The 14341-nt window shown below is 35.6% G+C and overlaps 1 protein-coding gene across 7 annotated transcripts in view; it reads right to left on the bottom strand.

Moving 5' to 3' along the window:
- The window catches only part of ARHGAP32 (Rho GTPase activating protein 32), a 245317-nt gene that overhangs the window by 179613 nt on the left and 51363 nt on the right, over nt 1–14341 (bottom strand). For 6 of the 7 annotated variants that reach the window (XM_027835094.1, XM_027835097.1, XM_027835098.1 and 3 more), the window contains exons 3-5: nt 13305–13393; nt 12708–12749; nt 12275–12359 (exon numbers count right to left, since the gene is read on the bottom strand). In XM_027835094.1, coding sequence (XP_027690895.1) covers nt 12275–12359; nt 12708–12749; nt 13305–13393 — 216 coding nt within the window. The remainder of the gene's footprint in view (nt 1–12274; nt 12360–12707; nt 12750–13304; nt 13394–14341) is intronic. The other variant, XM_027835095.1, reaches the window with a different exon arrangement.

Genomic DNA, 14341 nt, shown 5'->3' with positions numbered 1-14341 from the left:
AAAGTCCTACCTTGGACATACTCCCACTGGCTATGGAACTCTGGGCCAGATACACAAAACTCACAATGCTATAGACCAAAGGTGTCAAACATACAGCCTACAGGCTTCCTGTAGCCCACAATACTCCCAAGTGCAATCTGAATCAGAGTAAAACAAAACTAGAAAATATTTAACAAAATAAATAAAAATATAATAGATAAAAATACAAAAAAAAACCCAGGTATTATTAATACATAGTTTTCTAAGTCAATATGCAACCCTTAGGGATTTCTATATGTGGTTTACTGGTCCCCCCCTTCCTCTAAATTTCTAGTCTCAAAGATTACTTAGGTAGCCTATTCAAGCTCTGAAGTCACCTCAACCCAATTGCCTTTGACAAGTTGGGTTCCCAGAGCTGGGTTTCCTACATTTCTTCTTCTGGGTCCTGGGTGATAGGTAATTCTCTAATGATACTGGCTGTAAGTTAATACCACACATAATACTATCAGTTAATGGCAGTGACTAGATCATTGGGAGCCAAGGACAGACTAGATTTATGGCTCTACAAGGAACCCGGCTAAAAACTATACCATGCCTAAGGGGAATTTATTGAGTACTTCACAAGTTGAAGAGAAGAGCTTCTGTCAACCACAAGCTTTGAGTTACCACTCTGCCAGAGGGGTTAAGGTTAAGAGATCTTTCCTGAAGGTGAGTGGGTCCCAGACTTGGCAGGGGTATTTTATGCCAAATGTTCTTCTGCTCAAAAATCTTCAGTGGCACTCTCCTGAATGCAGACTAAAATAAAGATTCCAATGTCGGGCCTTTAAAGTCCAAAACAATCTGGCTCTAATCTACCTTTTCAGATAATTCAAGTTACTTACCTTTATACATACTATACTGTAAGCTAAACTGTCCTACTAACTACTTCCTGATCTTTGTGTTCCATTTCTCTTTTTTTCTGTCTCTTTATCCTTAATTCTCATCTAAATGAACTCTAAGATCCCTTCCAGCTCTAAATTTATGAATCTATGGTTCTATAACTAAAAACAGTTAAACATTGTTAGTAGCCCTTTTTTCTATGTAACCTCTATGATTTCTTTCTCTCCCATAACTTCAATGATCATCTTTTCTCAGGTCCTATGTCCAATCAATTTCCTCTCAAAGTTACCCTTCTTCACAATGCATAAGTATTATTATCTAGACCAAGTTATCTTTACATTTTCAAAGACAGTCTCTGGCTTGTAATTCTCTTTTCACTCCAATTAACTGTCAACATTACTGGATAATTTGATAGGTATGCTAATTTTCTATATACTTCCCTAGAATTTCATGCCCTCTTGAATGTCCAATGTCCACCTTTCCCAAACTGCAAATCTTCATCTAGGTAATCCCAACCATCTGTTTTTCTGACTCCTACTAATGACTGCTGAGCATAGCTATAAAAAGGTAAGGAAACTATGGAACTATGCTGATATCAAACACTACAAATCTGACACACAAACTTATGTTCTTACTGCTGCTTTATTAACTTTCTACTCTACCTTTATCAAATCCCTATTTTATTCATCCCCAGAGAACACTACAAATTTTCTTTTAATTCTCCCACACATACCCAACCATTTGCCCACAAATTTGCTATAAATAACCTAAAATCCTATTCCAGTGAGAAGACTGAAGTAATTCACATGGTTTCCCTCGGTATACTTCCAATTAAAAGCTTGTAAGTATCACTACCAACTGTATTTTCTTTCTCTTGGGGCAAAAAAGTGTTATACCAAAATGCTCAAAAGCTAATGCCATTCTTGATAGCTCTGATCCCATTTACTCTTGCCTTCTTGAAGACCATGTTCCAGAAGTCATCCTTCTCCCAATGCTTCAATTTTCTAACCACCTGTTTTTATCTAAACCAATGAAATTTCAATTCCTGTTTCAATCATGTTACAAAATCTGCAATCTGAAATTATATATGGCCAAATCCAACAGCCTCAGCACTCCTTTTCCTTGACCAGCCTATACATCTGATACAATTAACAACCCCAATAACCACATATACTCTTTTTGTCTTAGCTTCGGAGATGACATTTCTCCTAACAACTTGCTTTGTCCTCTAGTTCCTCATTCACTTCCTGACTAGAGGTATTCCTCCACAAGTTTGTGTTACATAGCCTTTTTCCCCTTATGTCTAGTAAGTTTCATAAATTTTATTACCCTATCTTCAACTATTTCTATGCACACAATTCTGCATATATACATTCACTGCCTCTAATTTCACTCCACTCTCTAGCCCCTTTTAATGTGGCTTCTCATCACCACACTCTGCTTAGGCTGTTATCTCAAAGGTTACTAAATGACCTTTTAATTGCTAAATTCTGTGTCTGCTTTATCACCCCAGACCTCTTTTCAGGTTATGACATTGTTGAGAACCACCTCCTTCTGAACTATGCTTTTCCCTTGAAGTCCAGATCCTGTGGTCTTCAGGTTCTTCTCTTTCCTGTGTGATTATTCCTGTTCAGTTTACTTCAATAATTTCTAGATATTCTCTCAGTTTAAGCAGGGATATGCTCAAAGGCTCCATCCTAGACCTTATCTTCTTGACACCATATTCCTTGGTCATCTCATCCACACTCATGAGCTCAACTGTCATTCACAAAAGTCTCAAAGATTTATGTATCCAGCCCAAATCTCTTCCCTGAATTCAAGTCACATACCTAATGAACTACTAGATAGCTCTATGTGGACATTCCACCAACACTTAAAACTCAAATGGATTCATTTCCCCCTAAGTCTGGTTCTTCTCCTAACTTTCCCATTTTTCTTAACAGTACCACCATCTTCTCAGTGACCTTAGTTTAAAACTTCAACATCATTTTTGACTTTTCTCTCTTCCTCACTCTTCACATTCATACACCAAGTGTTTAGCCTCCCCAACATCTGTCTAATCCAACACATTTTCACAATTCACACCGCCACCACTCTATTCAGTTCCTTATTACCTATGGCCTAGACTACTGCAATAGCCTCCTAACTGATTTGCTTCCACCTCTTTCTAATCCAATCCAACAAACATTTATTAAGTGCCTACTATGTTCCAGTCATTGTGCTAAATTCTGGGGAATACAATTAGTAAAAAGAAGGACAACCCCTGCCTTCAAGGGGCTCATAATCTAATGAGGGAGACAATACACAAAAAAAGGCAATAAAAGGGAAGGTGAGAGGAGTACCCAGCAGGAGGGGGAGAACAGGATTGCATTTGGAGTTGAAACCAGGCAGAACAGCAGATGCAGAGTGGAGTGAGCCAAAAAGTCTAGCTTATGCCCCCTATCAAGGAAGACATTGGGAGGAGTTTGGTACTAAACCCTCCAATCAGAAGACAGACGATGTTGAGGCTGGTGGCATCAATCAAGGCTTGAGTTAGCAACACAGTGATGAGTTTAACCTGGGAGGGGCATCTGTTCCATGGAGTTGAAACCAGGCAGAAAAGCAGATGTAGATACTTCACAAGGTGGCCAAAATAATCTTTACAATGTCCAAGTTAAATCACTGCAATCTCCTCCTAAAAAACTTTAGATGGTTTGCTACTGCTTTCAGGATAAAATTAATACTTCCTGGGTACACATTTAAGATCCTCCACAGTAAGACTCCAACCTAGTTTCACATTATTCCCCTTTGAACACTCTATGTTCCAACAAAACTGGATTACCAGCTATGCCTTAGCTATCAACTTTGAGCTCCATTTTCCATGTATACGTGAAGTTCATTCTTCATGATTAGAATGCACTCTTCCCTCATCTATGAGAGTTAAAGCCTTCTCCTATTTCTAAACTCAGATCAGTTATTTTCTGTCCATGAAACACTCCATGATCCCTCCAGTTGAAAATGTTTTCTGTCCTAAAATTTTTTCCAAGCACTTTTGTCTACAGATTTTTGCTCCTATAGTATAATACCTGTTAGGTTTTCCTGTTACCTATCCACAAACCAAACCCTTTTCTGTTTGACCCCACCCCCAAGTAGACTAAGAGGTCTTTGAGGACAGAAACAATATTACATAATATTATTGTAGAGTACCTTGCACACAGTAGATAATAATTATGTGCTGAACTGAAAGAGCCTGATTTGTTCAAGATCATTCAACATCTTTTAAGACCCATCAAAATAAGTAAAGGGTACTAATTCCTATTTCATGTTTGTTGCTGTATCAGTTTCTGAAACAACTTCCTATGTCTTAATTCTAAAGGATAAGAAACATAATTAAGGATTACCAACTTTCCATGCTAACTAAGCAGACTTTAAATCATATCCACACAAACTTGTTAATTAAAGTTCTAAGTGATCATTAATACGTGCTCAACAACAACAAAAAAGCGTAAAATCATGAAATCATTTACACCAAGGGAGTTATTTTCTCTAGCACACAGGACAGAAATGTGATTTTATATAGTTTGTTCGTTATAAAACTTCAGGGCCTGGGGTCACACAGAAAAGTGAACTCTGGTAGTTACCGTCAGCCTAACATTCATAATAATTCATGTACTACTTTATAATATGGCAACTACCAAAAGTAGTGTCAGTCTCTTCTTTTTGCTTGCTCCTTTAATAAGCACTTATACAGTACTTCCCTCGAGTGGTTTCTGCCACTCTTGGCCAAAATCCCAAAATGAATTTGGGCTTATTTAAAAGAAAGTATGGTTTTGGTATTATTTTTTTTCAAAGATGAATTTCATTTTAAGTATTAGCTAGAATCCAGCATTTGTCTCTGGCGAGCCATTTACCTGGAATATAACAAAAAGACAGGTACAACTGTACAATCCCCATAGACACAGACATTCCTCTGAGTTAGCAATAAAAAAGGATACTTTGCAAAACAAGTCCTACTAGTATGCTGATCCTTTAAAAAGAATTATATTTCCTATGTTCCTGCAATTGAAAAAATATCGGGTGACCTTTGTTGTTTGTTCTTAAGTTTTCTGTGGCAAAAAGAACTTTTTTCCCAGGTCAGAAAGTTCCTAGATTAAAGTTACCGGGACTCTGTCTGCCAAGCATTAATACTCCATCTCTAGACTGGGATGATAAAGGACAGAAGATAGATAGTACTTAGGTTATAAGAACTAGCACTAATTAATAACTTTCACTTAATTTCATTAATTTATTAACTGCTTCATGGGTCTTATGAAAAAATTGGGGAAAATTTCTTAAGTACTAAATGAGCAGTAACCAAACCCATAAAGTGACTGATATGAAACATATACATATATGCACATGTGTATGTTAACATATATATACTATATATAATGTGTATGTGCAAAAGTATAATGACAATTGCTAATATTTATATATGGCTTTAAGGTTTGCAAAACAGTTTATAAATTTTATCTCACTTTATCATTTCAACAACAGATGCTATTAATATCCTTATTTTATAAATGAGGAAAAAGAGGCACAAAGAGTGAGTTCTGCAGAGACGCATCGCTAGCAAGTGAACTTGGGTCTTCTTGACTTCAGGTCTAGCAATTTTTCTGTTTTGACAATATTAAGTGGCTTAGCTATATATTCCACTTCACAAAATAACCAATATGTAGAATGGTTTAGTTTCTTTGAAGCAATTTTACTTTTTCCATGGTAATTATTTGATAAAGGAAATGTTTCTACTTCCCAAGCTATGTCTTATAATTAGAAAACTGGTATTCAATGTCATCATTATGAATGATCTTTCAACATTCAGATTTGTGTATTCTAATGTGACATCACATTGGTAAGACAGGTTAGTTACCATCTCTATGAAGACTATACCCAAATCTATATACCCAGCCCTACTGTCTCTCTCTCTTGAGCTGCTACCACACCACCAAGTGCCAGCTAAACATTTCAAACTGGAAACCCTGTAGGAATCTCAAAATCAACAACATGTCCAAACAAAAATCACATTTAGAATATCCATAGTCAGTTGATATGTACCTCTAGCTAAAGGTAGAGACAAAAACTGGATATAAATACATATACACATACACACACACATACACACACACATATTTAAATTAAAGCAATTTTGAAGTTCTACCTTATAGTCATCAAATTGGCAAAGTTGACAAAAAGGGAGAATGACAAGTGCTGGAGAAGTTATAGGAAAATGGGCACTATTAAGTGATTTGGCCAAGCCACTATGGAAAGCAATTCGGAACCCTGTCCAAAAAAATTACTAAACTGCATATGTGCTCACACTACCAGGCCTGTACTGCAAAGAGATCAAAAACAAAGGAAAAAGTCTATATGTACAAAAATATTTATACCAACTCTTTTTGTAATGGCAAAGAACTGGAAACTAGGGGGTGGGTCACACAAATCAGGGAATGGCTGAACAAAAATACTGTCTATGAATGTAATGGGATATTATTGTACTTGAAATGAAGATGGTTTCAGAGAAACCTGGGAAGACCTGAAATGATACAGTAAAGTGAGCAGAATCAGAAGAACAACTTAAACTCTAGTATCAATACTGTAAAAAATTAACAATTCTAAAAGAGTTAAGAAATCTACTCAATGCAGTGCTCACACATGATCCCAAAGGACTGATGATGAGTAATGCTGCCACCTTCTGACAGAGAAGTGATGAACTAATAAGAAAATGGGAAATGTGGAAATCTGTTTTGACTTGATTATGCTTATTTGTTACAAGGGTTTTGTATTTCTTTTTGTTTTTCTCAAGGAGTAGATGGGTGGGAGGGAGAAAAAAGAAATGTCTTCTATTTGAAAAAAGCCATAAAATTGTTCAAATATATTTTTGTTAAAAGAGATCACTGGCAACTGTAGGAGGAGCAGTTTTAGTTCAGGGATGAAGTCAGAAACCACATCACAAAGAGTTTAGAAAAGAGGATAAAACATCAAGGCACCAAATGAAAACAAGTTGCCCCTCCTCCCCAGAAGTACGGCTGAGTAAAGGGAGGAAAAATAAAAGATGATGGCTTGAGGGTCATCAGACGGTATTTCTGGAAGGGATATTTCAAGGGTATACATAGGTTGCCAAAGTGCAACTGCTAAAACACAGATCTGATCATGTCACTACCCTGCCCAGGATGGTCCAATGGCTCCTTTTGCTTGTAGGATCACATAAAGGTCTCTGTTTGACATTTAAAGCTCTTTACAACCTCTCCAACCTATATTTCCAGCCCTATATATTATTCCCCTACACACCAACCGAACTGGCCTTGTTACTGATCTTCACATGATACATCATCCTCTCATCTCCATGCTTTCGTATGTCTCCCAAGCTAGAATGTACACTCCCCTCACCAACTCCTCCGAGCATCTCTAGTGTCCTTGAAATCGCAGCTCAAGTATTTCCTTCTTCATGCGGCCCTTCCTGATATCCCATACCTACTTGTGTCTACCAAAATGTTTAACTTCATTGTATAGCACCAACTTCACAGGGTGCTTGGAGGCAGAGCATTTTGCAAACCTTAAAGGGCCAAATAAATGGTAGTTACAATGTTTTATGTATATTTACATGCTTATTTATTATCTCTTTGTACATGTAAGGAGGGCAGGGACTGTTCAGCATTTCTCTGAATTCTCAAAACATTGCACAAGGCCTTGTACACAATATGAATTTAATAAATGTTGATTAATTCATATTCTGTATTGAAGTTACCAATAAGTGATTATTGTGCTATTATATCCTTTAAGAAATTTTACTTTTACTGTTTTCGTAAGTAGCACTGGCCTCTCTTTTCTGACTTTGTATTTCAGTTCCAATGAAGAAAGTCTCAGCAGAAGTGTAAGGGATGACTATATTACCAAGCCAGATCAGTTCATGAGATGTCTGTTTAAATAATACATTTTAACAATATCCCAAATAAACCAGACAACGCAAATAGTGTGTTCTTACATGCCTTGCAATGGGGAAGAATACCCAACTCTAAATATCTATATTGTTTTCCATGCAAAGTAAATCCTCATCTCGGGCACATAAGAAGCATGTATCGTGGAGACCCTAACAATCCAAGTTCTACTTGAAGAATCACTGAGAGGAAGTGATTCTACTTTCCTTCTCATAGACCTTACTACTCATAGACCTTTACTAACATGGCATATGGTGTAAACTGCACATATAAAGGAGTTAATTATATTCTTCTACCCAACTTGGTTTTGTTTGTTTTTTCCAAATTTTTTAACATTTTTAGTTAAAAGTTTTGAGTTGCAAATTCTATTCCACCTCCCACCCCTGAAACAGTAAGCAAATACAAGTTATACAGATGCAATTAGGTAAAACATTTCCATATTAGTCATTTTTTACAAGAAGACTCAAATAAAAGGGAAAAAAAATGAAAGAAAGTAAAAAATAACACTTCAGTTTGTATTTGATCAATACCAGTTTTTTGTCTGGAGGTAGATAGTATGCTTCATCATCAGTCCATTGGGATTGTCTTGGATCACTGTTATTGCTGAGAACAGCTAAGTCATTCACAGTTCTTCATCTTATAATACTGCCATTACCATGTACTGCATTCTCCTGATTCTGTTCACTTCATAATGTATCAGTTTATATAAGTCTTTCCAGGTTTTTCTAAAATCATCCTGCTTATCATTTCTTCTATTACAATAATATTCCATTATAATCACATACCACAGCTTGTTTAGCCATTCCCCAATTGATAGGCATCTCTTTGATTTCCAATTCTTAGCCACCAGAAAAAAGAGCTATTATTAATATTTTTGTACAAATAGGTCCTCTTCCCTTTTTTGGGATGTCTTTGGGATAAAGACCTAGCAGTGGTACTGACAGATTAATACTGATAGCAAGGTTTTATAGCCCTTTGGGCATAGTTCCAAATTGCTTTCCAGAATGGTTGTATCAGTTCACAACTCCACCAACAATGCATTATTGTTCCAGTTTTCCCACATCCCCTCCAACATCCAACATTTTGCTTTTTTGTCATATTAGCCACTCTGATAGGTGTGAAGTGGTACCTCAGAGTTGTTTTAATTTGCATTTCTCTAATCAAAAGTGATATAGAGCACTTTTTCACATGCCTACAGACAGCTTTGATTTCTTCATCTGAAAACTGCCTGTTCATATCCTTTGACCATTTATTAATTGGGGAATGGCTTGTATTTGTATAAATTTGACTCAGTTCTCTATATATTTGAGAAATGAGGTCTTTATCAAGAGATACTTGTTGCAAAAAAAATTTTTTTCCCAGTTTTCTGCTTTCCTTATAATTTTTGTTGCATTGGTTTCATTTGTGCAAAAACGTTTTAATTTTATATGATAAAAATTATCTATTTTACATTTTATAAAGCTTTTTATATGTCCTTTGGTTCTAAATTTGTCCCTTACCCATAAATCTGACAGATAAACTATTTCATGCTCTCTTAATCTGCTTATGATTACCACCCTTTATGCATAAATCATGTATCCATTTTCACTTTATCTTGGTATATGATTTACGTTGTTGGTCTATACCTTGTTTCTGACATACTATTTTTCAGCATTCCCAGCAGTTTTTGTCAAGTAATGAGTTTTTATTTCAAAAGCTTGGATCTTTGGATTTATAATATGCTAGATTACTATGGTTATTTACTATAATATAATTATATCTAATCTATTCCACTGATTCACCATTCTATTTCTCAGCAAGTATCAATTTATTTTGATAATTACTACTTTATAATACAGTTTTAGATCTGGTATGGCTAGACCACCTTCTTTCACATTTTTTTTTTCATTGATCCCTTTGATATCCTTGAGCTTTTGTTCTTCCAGATGAATTCTGTTCTTATTTCTTCTAGCTCTATAAAATAATTTTTGATAGTTTGATTGGTGTGGCACTGAATAAATAGATTAATTCACGTAGAATTATTATTATAATTACATTCTCTTGGCCTACCCATGAGCAATTAATCTGACTTTATTTGTGTGAAAAGCATTTCATAGTTATGTTCATATAATTCCTAGATTTGTCTTGGCAGGTAGACTCCCAAGTATTTTATATTGTCTACAGTTATTTTAAATGGAATTTCTCTATCTTCTGTTGCTGGACTTTGTTGGTAATATATAGAAATACTGATGATTTGTGTGGGTTCATTTTGTATCCTGCAACTTTGCTAAAGTTGTTAATAATTTCAACCAATCTTTTAGTTAATTTCCTAAGATTTTCTAAGCACAATATCATATTATCTGCAAAGAGTGACAGTTTTATTTCCTCACTGCCTATTCTAATTCCTTTAATTTCTTATTGATATAGCTAACATTTCTAGTACAATATTAAATAACAGATGTGATAATGGACATCTTTGCTTCACCCCTGATTGTATTGAATAGGCTTCTAGTTTATCCCCATTACAGATAATGCTTGTTGATGGTGTTAGATATATATTGTTTATCATTTTAAGGTAACCTCCATTTATTCCAATGCTCTCAAGTGTTTTCAATAGGAATGGGTGCTGTATTTTGTCAAAGGCTTTTCTTTTTCTGCATCTACTGAGATAATCATATAATTTCTGTTAGTTTTGTTACTGATGTGGTCAATTATATTGATAGCTTTCCTCATACTGAACTAGCCCTGCATTGCTGGTATAAATCTCACCTGGTCATAGTGCATAATTCTTGTGATATATTGCTATAATCTCCTTGCTAGTATGTTATTTAAAATTTCTGCATCAATATTCATTAGGGAAATTCATCTACAATTTTATTTCTCTGTTTTGGGTTTTCCTGGTTTCTCTACCTTACTCTGATAACAGCCTATGCTTAGTACATGTAGAGAAAGATTAGACTGAGACTATTGGTATCAATACAGATGAAAGAACAATGCTTAAAAGCAAAAGATAGGTTATTTTTGCCAATATATATCAATTCACAAATAAGGAATGACAAAGTTCAAAAGAAAGACACTTAGAATATACACACAATAAATTCAACACATCTTAAAAGAGAAAAGGAAGAAAAAACACTCATTACAGATACACTGAAATATATGGTAGGAATATTTAACAAATAGCAATAAAATCAAATCCATGCTTTCAATAATTCAATGCAAAAATCACTGAAATCACAGAAGGTTCTTGTGGCCTCAAATACCTACTACTTTTTCTAAATTTTTACAAAGAATAATTCTCTTAACAAAACAAAATTAGTTTAAACATATCTATACTTTCTGACAATAAAAACAGATCTAAGAAGTGTTTAGATCAATTCCTGGATACTTAAATTTACAAATTTAGTAAAAGTTGCCAGAGGAAACTATAATGCTTTACCACAAAACAACCTTTGGTGCCACTATTTGTGACAGAATATTAGTACCAGTTGGTCCACTGGATTGCCCCCAAATGGACTATCTTTTGTTCACAGGAGCACAAATAGGTTAAGATATAAAATAAACATTAAATTTTACCCCAAAAAAGTCATTGCCATAAAAATAGCCTACAAAACAGTCAAACTTTAATTAAAATGCTTCCCTGAAAACTGCTGAAAATAAAAACAGTTCCTTTCAAGAATTCTAAACAGATACTTCTATAGGTTTTGCCTGCTTCAACAGACAACTGAGAATTGAGTCCAATAATACAAAACATGGATATAAACAAGGAGTAATTTCCAGCAACTACAACAGCTATGAATATTGCTTGTGACAATACAGGGGAAATTATATATAGCATGTACCTTCAATGTTCCATTACGTGGGTACCAATATAATCAATCATGCCTTCTGAGTACACTCATCTACCCCTGACCCTTTGACATCTGAAATACTGGTTCTGAAATGGTTCCCAGGAAGAAGTAGGGATAAGCAAAAGGCAATTCACCATTTATTCAAATATCCATGGGCCAGAAGAAATAAGCATGATGAAGGGCTTCTGGCAAGCCCTTCACCTACCCAGTTCCCACAGACCTTTCTCTCAAAAAGGGGAAGCAAATCAAAAGCTAACAACTACAAGATGCTACCATGCCTCCACTCCTGGGTCAACTGAAGGAGGTATTGACTGGAAATCACGAGTCTTGAATGCCAGTGGCATATCATTTTCTTTGTAGCTTCAGCCAGAATTTCCACACCGGCAGCTCCACACAGTTATACACATTTCCTTTAAGATCTTTCAATTCTCCATCAAAGTCATCAATTACCAATATTAAGAATCTTTATATTTGTAATCATTATATTAAACTTAATACTTTATGTCTAAGGATTCCCAGTGTAAGTACAATTGGAAAGAATAACAACCTTTTTTCATATCCAAAAAATAAACCAATGGAAAAAACAGAGCTTCCAAGTTAAGCCACACTGTGAAAGGCACATTTCAAACTCACCTGTACACTGCCAAACTCCACATTCTCATAATGGAAATGTGCACATTCTGCCATCTTCGGAAAGTGACCTTTAGTAAAGGGCAACCTAAAAAACACATAAGAAGAAATGAGTAACAAGTAAATTTCTGAATAACCACAAACCAGTAAGTCTAATAAGAAAATTATAAAGTATTTGAGAGCTTGTACATGCAAATACAAGCGCATGCACGCACGCGCACACACACACACACACACGAGTCACTGAAACAAAAAATAGTCAATTTCAGCACAATGGACAAAACAAAACAAAAAACAGCATTCCCATAAGCTCTTAACCAAGATACAAAGCCAATGCTCAAAGGAAAGCATATTTTAAGAAAACTACTCATTTGTTAACAGCCAGTTTCTAACTGGCAGCAATAATAAGGCCAAACATATAAAATCACAGTTTTACCTGTGAATGTTGTCACAGCCCATAAGTCCAGGATTGGTGGATCTAAGAGTGCAGAATGAACATTTTATCCTTTGGCTTTTCAATTCCTGAAGCTGAGACCTAACTACTGACACCAACACATGCTATAACCCAAGCAAAAGGCTTGCCCCCACAGACTATTCTGCTTAAAGCCTATACAACCAACTATAAATATTATACACAGATAGTTGACAGAGATTTCTTACTTCTCCAAGACAAAATAATTTAATCATTCAATCCCAGAATGTAGAGCTAATTTTTCTAACAGCATCAACCAATGAATAAAAGAGGTCACTAGAATATAAACCTTCCTTTTTCAGATGGAGAACCAATGCTACATGATGTTTTAAAAATAAAATTAGGAGAAGTGTTTGTAAATTCAAGTATCAGAATGTCTTGATTCAACAATCTGAATCTACAGACCAACTCTCCCTCAGCAATACCATAATAATTCCTGTAAAAATGGTTATAAGTACAGACAGTTACATCTACAGAGCAAAGAAATCAAATGAAACATTTTAGCAGTAAAAAGAATTAATTTGTAAGAGTGACCTAAAACCTTAGAAAAATACTGCTTACTTTTTCATTTGTTTAACTTTCATACTTGCTGTACTGCCACATGTCTTAAGAGATTCTCCAGGAATATCTGGGACATCTGCTCCTCTTGCCTAAAGAATAAAAGGAAAGAACAAAAGATTTATAAATATTTTGATAGTAAAGTAACTTAAACAGCAACATGGGGCTATTTCAGTAGTTGCCAGACTGCACTACAGAAACACAAAAGTAGGGGAGAAATATTTGGCTTTGCCCATAAAGAATGAAGAAAGCCATCAGCTAAGTTGCTCTGGGTTTTCTGCCTCCTCAAATCAAGCCTAAATTTGTACTTGCTCAATATGAGTCTTCTACAGGTATCAAGGAAGAAGTTTTTCATGGCAGCACTACTACTTCTTTAAAAGAGCTTAGATGGATGTTCCCTTCCAGTATCTGGTAAGACCTGCCACAGCATACGCTTCCTGGGTATAAGCTTCAGTATTACCTTAACATCACAAGAAAACATTATAGTATGACTTCAGGAAAGGTCACATGGCAATATGCCTAAATAATTTAATTTGGATATAATGAAAAATAAAGAGTCAATATAGTAACATAATTATAGTTCACATTAGTGAGTCCTTAGTAAGTACTGTGGACTACAAAAAAAAAAAAAAAAAAAATGAGACATCTCTGTCCTCAGGGAGTCTACCTTGTCCTAAGGGAAAACAACACATTTGGGAGAGTAGGGGCCAGAGAAAGGAGTTTTGGTCCTGGGAGTCATGGAAATGGTGTCTAGTCTTAAGGGCTCCTAAGGGGTCCCCTAAACTTGTCTTTTTTGAGTTGCCATATTTTCCAGAAACACTGGACCCAGAGCATGCAGGAGACCCTGAATGTATCAAGGACAAAACTCCCCCTGATCTGACATAATTTATTGTTGCACCCCAAGCTGGAGTCCCTGTGTGTCCTTGGGAGGCAAGAGAGGCACCAGCCAGTCTGTGCCAGGATGGGATAATGCTTTGTGTAGTTAAGGTCTTTTGCAGATATGCAGACCCTCCTATCTTCATAATCTAACACAGGGGTGA

Source organism: Vombatus ursinus, unplaced genomic scaffold, assembly GCF_900497805.2.
Source record: "Vombatus ursinus unplaced genomic scaffold, bare-nosed wombat genome assembly UNPS02014813.1, whole genome shotgun sequence".
Taxonomy (NCBI): domain Eukaryota; kingdom Metazoa; phylum Chordata; class Mammalia; order Diprotodontia; family Vombatidae; genus Vombatus; species Vombatus ursinus.
The sequence above is the reverse complement of the archived record's forward strand: the minus strand, read 5'-3'. Positions and strand labels throughout refer to the sequence as shown.